Source organism: Ranitomeya imitator, chromosome 1, assembly GCF_032444005.1.
Source record: "Ranitomeya imitator isolate aRanImi1 chromosome 1, aRanImi1.pri, whole genome shotgun sequence".
NCBI lineage: Eukaryota > Metazoa > Chordata > Amphibia > Anura > Dendrobatidae > Ranitomeya > Ranitomeya imitator.
In genome coordinates, this window is record NC_091282.1 from 815,225,199 (window position 1) to 815,233,901 (window position 8,703).

Sequence of the window (8,703 nt, forward strand, 5' to 3'; positions counted from 1 at the left end):
GTCGACATCTTGTGGAAGCCCAGAGCCACCGGAGTCCATTGCATAGGAAACCATGTAAGTGCAGGAGGCTCTGGGCTTTCACAAGATGTTGGCTGAGCACCCGCAGCACCGAACACCCGCAGCGGTGCGCCGCACATCCGAACCTCCCCTCATCCCGGCCAGCAGCAACGCTTCACTCTTGCCTCCTCCAGCAGCGACCCTGGGACGCTGCTTCACTGCAACCACCACCCCTGGTAAGCAATAAGACTCATGAATTATAAGCAGCAGCACCATTTTTTTTTTTAAGGATTTTTTCCTATTTTCCTCCTCAAAATTTGGGGTGCGTCTTATAATTCGGTGCATCTTATAATCCGCAAAATACGGTAATATTCAAGACTTTATTCCATCAAAATTTTAAAGTAGAATCTAAGACAAGGTGATCAAAAAAGTGATGCATTTTGAGCGTGACCGTTCTATGTCAAAAGTCGTAGCAGTAGTAGCAGTAGCAGTAGTAGTAAAATCTTGAATATAAATTTTGTACCAGGAGCAGGAATTTTTTTCTTTTTCCTATACATTGCACGATTGGTCGGATTGTGTTTTGCGTGCACACTGAACGATTCATGGTGAGCTGGCAAATTTTTACTCTTTTTTTTTTTCTACATTGAGGAATAAGACCCCTTAACGGCCGCCATTAAAAGACGAATCGAAAGTCATCAAAGAGATAAATCTACTTCCATGTTGATTGACAGAGTGTCACTTTGCTGACCTTTCCATATAGTGACTATCTAGAATGTGTATAGACAACATAGAGATAACTGTTGTGAAAACACCTATGAAATATACAAAACACAAACTTGCCTCACATGCACAGGATCTTGCTGATTAGCCACAGTAGTAGGTTGTATTGCACAAGCAACCTTATCCTACACAAGAATGTATTTGTGACCATAAGGCTACGGTCACACTAGCAGTATTTGGTCAGTATTTTACATCAGGGGTCCCCAACTCCAGTCCTCAAGGCCCACCAACAGGTCATGCTTTCAGGATTTCCTTTGCATTGCACAGGTGATGCAATTATTACCTGGGCAAGACTAAGGAAATCCTGAAAACATGACATGTTGGTGGGCCTTGAGGACTGGAGTTGGGGACCCCTGTTTTACATCAGTATTTGTAAGCCAAAACCAGGAGTGGGTAATAAATGCAGAAGTGATGCATATGTTTCTATTATACTTTTCCTCTAATTGTTCCACTCCTGGTTTTGGCTTACACATACTGATGTAGAATACTGACCGAATACTGCTAGTGTGACGGCAGCCTAACAGTGCAACAAATTTCTAGATATTGTGTTAGACCTGCCAGGAGTCTTAGGCCGGCCTCACACTCAGCGTATAAAAATACGGTCCGTAATTTATGGCCGTAATACGCAGAAAAGTCCCCAAAATAGTGGTCCGTATCTCATCCGTAGGCAGGGTGTGTCAGCGTATTTTGCGCATGGCATCCTCCGTATGTAATCCATATGGCGTCCGTACTGCGCGATTCTCTCGCAGGCTTGCAAAACCGACATACGGACATACAATGGATCCATGTTCTCAAAAAATCGTAAAAACATATATACTGTCTATATATATATATATAGTGAGACACATATATATATATATATATATTAATATATCATACAGCGCTAGATAGCTTAAAAGCCCTTCTGCTCCACGGGAGGTTTCTGGCCTCCCTGAGCTCGCCTTAGGACACCTGCGTTACGGTTTGACAGGTGTACCGCCCCAGTCAAGCACCGGCCGTAAAGCAGAGCGGTGACGTCACCGTTGTGCTCTGCTTTACGGCCGGCCGGCGCTGACACAGTGCAGGGAAGCTGACGCCGGGGGACGCGACAGACACCAGAATGTAAGTATGTAGTGTTTTTTTTTTTTTACATTTACAATGGTAACCAGGGTAAATATCGGGTCGTGCTTAGTAACCCGATGTTTACCCTGGTTACAAGTGAACACATCGCTGGATCGGCGTCACACACGCCGATTCAGCGATGTCAGCGGGTGATCCAGCGATGAAATAAAGTTCTGGCCTTCTAGCTCCGACCATCGATGTCACAGCAGGATCCTGATCGCTGCTGCATGTCAAACACAACGATATCGCTATCCAGGACGCAGCAACGTCACGCATCGCTATCGTTATCGTTCTAAAGTTGCTCAGTGTGAAGGTACCTTTAGGCTCTGTTCACATTCAGCATTTGTCAGGACAGTGTGTGGTACCATTTCTATGTCAAAATGACCAGAACCTTGACGGACTTATGATAAGTGATAAGTTAGTGAGGACCATTAGATGCCATTTGATTTTATATGATGTCACAGCACTCAGAAAAAGATTGTAATTGTCTATACCAACTAAGTATATTCCGCTTTCTAAATTCCAATGTAAATTATAACTAGAACTCTAAATTCTATTCACCACAAAAGTATGCTCCTTAGAAGCAGACCATGCGCTTGTGATCCGAGAAAGGTCTAGTCCTGATTGAGCCCATCCTCATTGCTGGTAGGTAGGGTGGCGATGTAGGACTCTGTTCTTCAAAGGAATGAGCTTTTATCAAAAAAGCAGGTGAAAGAAAGGGGATGGAAGGAGAAATACACAGCGGCTTTATCCTGTTTGACAAAATGCAGCACAATTTTATCATTTCTATATGCCCTCTTCTTTACTGTGTACTCCACTGATATTAATAACTTTTCAGTATTATCTACCTTGGTGTTTGAATATTATCCATGCATTGTATTGAGATAGCACAATATCTCCTCAGACTATTTCAATCCTTATGGTCCCTGACACCTAAAGGGCTCAATTCCCCAGTTTGTAGCTGGCTCTGTTTATATGGCTCTTTGGATGGCAGCCCAGGCACATTCACCTTCTTCGTGACCTGTCTTTGTACAGGCTATACCCCTCCCAAATGCTGCCTCTGTTTGTGGCTAAACAAAAAGCTCAGAGAAGAAATGAGGAAGAACCTTGTCATAGAAACAGAGAACAACTCAAACAAGAACATAGAAGGTCTCAATCATAGTCAGGGGACAGAGATCTAGCCACAAGCAGGAGGTCAGAGACAATAATGTAGGATTAGTGATCCAAAAAGAAGACTCACACTGCAGGGGACAAGTCTGGCAGAGGGGACATTGCCGAGAACACTATAGACACTACACAGGTAAGCTGTATAATATGGTTAATGGATGTCCAGGTTTAATCCATGAATGACAAACACATAAAACCTATAGTTTATTATGCCTTAGTAGTGAAGTTTATGCTTGGGTCTACTACAACAGCGTTTCAAGGAACATAAGATATAATATTTATTATTGTATAAGCATTCCATTTCTTCATCTGTGGACCCCCATATTGAAAGGGGGTTCATCAGGACTGGAAGACATACTGTTTTTTCAGATACACTGACACATGGTCATGGGTAGTTTAAAGACATTTCTACCGGTAATTAGCCACTCCAGGCACGGCACACGTTTCTGAAACAAAAAGCAAATCTTTTTTATTTTATCCTGGACAGCCCCTTAGCAATTTTTCTATTATACAATTTACACGTAGTATGGATAATAAATTAGTATGGGTAATAAATATGCCTCTAACACAATTAATGTTCCATCTTGTAACAGCTGCAGGCAGAAATATGTAATTTAAATGAGACATGGTTGTCTATACTGAAGGTTCCTAAAACAAAGAGACCCCTGTCATTCAACATCTAATTTTCTCAGGAAAGGGGCCTCCATTTCTAGGACCTCCACTGTTCTATATAGAGTGGGATATTACAGTAAATATGCCATAAAATACAGTTTTGAGGAAACTTGAGGTGCACCATCAAAGCGGCTGAAGATTGAGCTGATAGTGTTTTTCAACAATTTACAATCCAGTGCATGAATTTCGAGACACGGTTTTGTGATATACTGTACTTTATCTCCACCTGGTTTCTTCAGGTGAAACAATTCAGAACTTTGCCAAGCACATAAAAATAAAAAAAACACTGAGAAAAAACAGAACTGCGGCCCCCCAGACCTAAAGGGAACACTTGCTGGGTGGATTACTGTGTGCGAGATGTTGAAGAACTGTAACATAATGCATATCTGTTCGATGTCCCACCATAAATCATGTTTTATTTCCCCCTGTATAAGACTCTTTAAAGATATTGTATTTGTAATGTAAGTTTATATGCAAAAAGACTAGAAAGGAACCTCAGCACTCCGATGCAAAAGGTGGTTTCAAACATAACGCAAGGTTGTGGCTCTTTATTATCGAGCTTGATAAAACATTGCTTTTTAATTTAATAATGAAGATGTTCCTTTTGAAACCATCTTTTGCATTGAAGCTTTGCTTTTCCTTTTTCCTTTTTTTGTCTTGACCAAGTCTGATGGACTCGGGCATTATGTTATGGGAAATACTCAATTGCGTGGACCGACTGGATTAACCCCATAATAGCAGTGCTGCTTTTTCCTTTTTTTCCCCCATAAGATTATTGACGCATTTTTCTACTTTATCTCCTACAGGATCATCACTATGGCCATGTCACCTGAGGTATTTCAGGAGGTAGAAACCACTACTTGCCTCCTGAGTGGAGTGTCCTCAATCGCATCGAAGATAAGTCGGGCAATTTTATCAGTACTTTTATTCATTCGCATTGGAATTTTGCTTCTTGGATGTAAAACAGTATGGCTGGACGAAGAGAAAGATTTTCTTTGCAACTCTACAAGGTTACTCTGCCTGCCAAGCTGCTTTGATGAGTTCTCTCCTATCTCCTCCTTCAACCTTTTCTCATTACAAATGGTAGCTCTGCTCACACACTCGCTATGTGTGGCGTGCTTTGCCCGTTCTACCTTTCAGGCACGGGACAGCTGGTTACACGCCCAACTTAGAAGAAAGAACGTACAGCTCAACCTTCATTTTATTGGACTGATAAGTAGAATTCTTATTGAGGTCCTCTTCATTCTAACATATTATAAAATAACAGAAGGCTTTGTACACCGGAGGACAATTCATTGCCAGTCTACACTTTGTGAAAAATTCGTTATATGTACAGACGTAAATTCAACTGTGAAGAATATCTTTAGCTTGTGTCTCTGTGCAGCATCTGGCATCAGCGCCATGATCTGCTGGTGGGAGTTATTTGCCAGTTTACCATTCATGCAGTATATGAGCAATTCGCCAACCGCTCAGGTGCCACATAAAAAGCAGCGCTTCTAGGTCATTCGTTCTCCAGCCTTATATTTTATTGCAGAATATATCTGTGGATGTGAACAGATTGCGTGTAAATGTTATTCATGTTGCAGATATGGACAACTTCTGCTTTCTCTTCCGGGAACAAATGTCAGTAGAAATCAACATTTTCCAAAGGATACATGAAGATTATGGACCAAAGTCTACGTACACTTCCGATATATTTCAATTACTAATAAATGATGCACGTTTTTAGGTACAGAATTAATGTAAAAAATGAATCTGTTGCATAACTGATGCACATGGAAGAAGAGGGAACCCATTGTTTAGCTAAAGGATTGTAAATGCATTAAAGTAGGCATCAGTTCTAGGTAACTCAACTGTCAGCCATTGATAGCAGCAGGAGTGTAGAAAACCATAGATCTGAAGCAAAAGACAGCATGGGCTGCACTCCCTACAGACAGAACCGACACACATACTACTCGCTTGTTTAAAGTATATGTCTATAAAATTCTGGGCATAATTACATGTTCATTGGTCACTCATTTCAACCACAATTTGCATAAATCAATAGTGTAGGCAAATATAAGAACCTTTGTAATACGTGTTATCAGAGAAACCTACTTCTTTCTCCACTTATGAGCCCCTTCTTTTTCCCTGTCACCTCCCACCTGCATTTGCTTAGTGAACTCACCATCCACCTTGAAAAACAGCTCAAATACATTTTAGTCAAAGAAAGAGACAGCCAACAGGTTACAGTTATTATACTTCATGGAGAGAGGGGGAGTGAAGAACAAAGTGAGAAAACAGGAAAATGCAAAGAAGCAGGAATCCTTCTGTTTCTGTGTATAGGACACATCATAGCAGCTAATCCCCTCCTACTAGTACAGATAGAACAGCCTGTAGATGGGAAAACTGGTGAAAAATGCTTAATTCAAGTCGTATACAGCGGGGTGAAACAATCACAGTCACAGAGGTGATCAGGTCTGTGTGGGTGTGGGACCTGCCGACACCAGCGCAAACTTCAACTGGATGTGCGTCCTCGGACACACATTCAGCTGCAATGTATTACAGCGCAGAGATCAGACTGGTCCATGCGCTGCATTTCATGCTGTCAGGCAATTAGTGGCCAGCAGCTGACATCGGCGTGCACATGACTAGCGGCGCATGGCAGTATCGTCATGCGCTCCCGTCGCTTGCATGCTGATGTCAGCTGCCCACTTCAGAAGAGTCCGTTTTTTTATGTGTACAGTGGTGCCTGGTGCCAATAAAACTCTTTTGCAGGATACTAGCCAGTGCTTTAGATTCTTGGATTCTTCACAGTTTTTACAACAGAGTGGAGGGTTGCACCAAGACATTTGTAGACAGGTTGTACCATGAGACACTTCGTGGTGCTCAATATATAACTTTTCAAACGCCAACTTGAGACGAGGACCTTGCACGGCGCGGGAGAGAAGAGGGAAGGGGAGTGTAATAATTTATATTTTTCTATGCATTATAAACAAGGGATATATATACCAGGATGGGGCCAAGGATAAGGGACATATATACCAGGATGGGAATATATACTGTTTGTCAGGACATTATTGAAAATCAACATAAGAAATCAGCTATGGGATTAAAGCAATAGTATCATTATACCCATTATAACCGCACAGTCAACTGAAAAGAAGCACCGGCATCGTCAGCCCCCTGGACCGAGGACGTCACGGGCTCTCCGATGCCTGCATGCCGTGTGGTGCAGACTCAGGGGTAATGTACTTTCCACCCACCGCCATCTGCTTCTCTCGGCGCCACTATGGTCCCTCTCAGCCTGCATCTGGCTAACCGGAAGTTAAAGCTAACGGTCACAAACTCTCAATGCAAGTCTATGAGAGTCTCGTTCTGGCTTGGTTCTGCTCTCATAGCCTTGAGTGGTGAATTTCAGATCGCCCAGCAAACACTGAAACGATCTGGCAGGTCACAAACAGCAGTAGGTGACCAAAGCAGCGCCAAGAACAGAAGAAGATGGCTACTGATAACTAGAAGACTAGAGGAAGGGAAATTACATTAGTCACAACACTCCAGCGGTAACATAAAAAACAAAAGCCGGGGTGGTACTATAAGTGCTCCTTTAACAAATAATAATGCCCTGAGTGCTCCTTTTAAAGAAATATTATCCTGAGTACCCCTTAATAAGAAATAATGCCCACTCATGCAGGACGCCCATTGATGCAGCCAGATGCTGACATCTTATGTTCCCCCTTCCAACCTGTACATGAGATCAATGATCAATCATTAATACTATTTATTGTTCTATGTAAGTATTATTGACATGCAGGACCGAGAAGAGGGGTAGGCAGGGTAGGCACCGCCTAGGGCGCTACCTCTTGCCTCCCCGATTTGGACTAACTTTGGAAAACTCTGGGTGCCTTCCTCCGGCAGCAGGCATTCAGCACACTGATGGTCAGGAGGTAGGCATACAGGTGAGTGGGGTGACATTGAGTCACTGACACCAATCACCCATCTCTCTACCCTGTGCCCCGGCCGTTGCTCCCTCCCTCCATTCAATTGTATTCGAGTCTATAAAACACAAACAGAATGAAGATGACCGTCGACAGGGACAGGAGTAGAAGACCTGTAATCAGCTCTCTGCTCCGCAGAGAACTCCATAAGAATGCAAGCTACTTATGGCCTGTGCCCCATTGGAGACAGCGCATGTGGGAGACGTTGATCGACGCAAAGACGAACCGACATCTAGTGCCCACTGCTTTACCAGACAGAAGAAAAGATGGTGGCTGAGCTGGATGGGGAGCATGGATTATGTGTGTATAAGCTTTTTTTAAATGTTTCTTATAATATCAAAGAATGGGGACTGGCTGTGGGGGCTATCACAAGAAGAGCTGTGGAGGCCATCAAGAGTGGGGCTGTGAGGGCTATCATAAGAAGAGCTGGCTGTGTAGGCATCACAGGAGGGGCTGTGGGCGCCATCACCAAAGAGGCTGCAGAGGCTATCACAAGAGGGGCTGGCTATGGATACATTACAAGAGGGACTAGCTATGCGGCATCACAAAAGGCGATGTGGGGGCTATCACAAGAGGAGATTGCTGTGGCAGCTATCACAAGAGCTGCTGGCTGTGGGGGCTATAATAAGAGGTTGTGGAGGTTATTACAAGAGGTGCTGTGGGGGACATTACAACAAGGTCTGTGGGAGACAACACAACAAGGGCTGTGGGGAACATCACAACAAGGGAGGTGGGGGACATCATAACAAGGGCTGTGAGGGAGATCACAACAAGGGCTGTGCGGAACATCACAACTGTTGCACAGTTTGGTTGCATAAGAAACTTGTGAGAGTAGATTATATGGGGTAATTCAACTTTTATCTTCACAGAACATGAGGTACATGCATCAGCTTCTTAATACAGCATAACAGGATGTCTGAAGGACCTTTTACCAGAGAGAAAGTGAAACCAAAGTACAACAAGTATATACATTACATTGAATTAAGCATATAACAGTAACAACATCGCC

General features: G+C 43.1%; 1 protein-coding gene across 1 annotated transcript; it reads left to right on the top strand.

Moving 5' to 3' along the window:
- Positions 1–3,041: 3,041 nt before the first annotated feature.
- On the top strand, positions 3,042–5,346 carry LOC138649381 (gap junction beta-1 protein-like). Its single transcript, XM_069739744.1, has 2 exons — positions 3,042–3,178; positions 4,524–5,346. The coding sequence occupies exon 2, from the start codon at positions 4,534–4,536 to the stop codon at positions 5,215–5,217; it is 684 nt and encodes a 227-aa protein (XP_069595845.1). The 5' UTR covers positions 3,042–3,178; positions 4,524–4,533; the 3' UTR covers positions 5,218–5,346.
- The last annotated feature ends 3,357 nt before the right edge of the window (positions 5,347–8,703 follow it).

Excerpts from the sequence above, each read along its gene's own strand:
- LOC138649381 (XM_069739744.1), top strand. The coding sequence starts at position 4,534 with ATGGCCATGTCACCTGAGGTATTTCAGGAGGTAGAAACCACTACTTGC.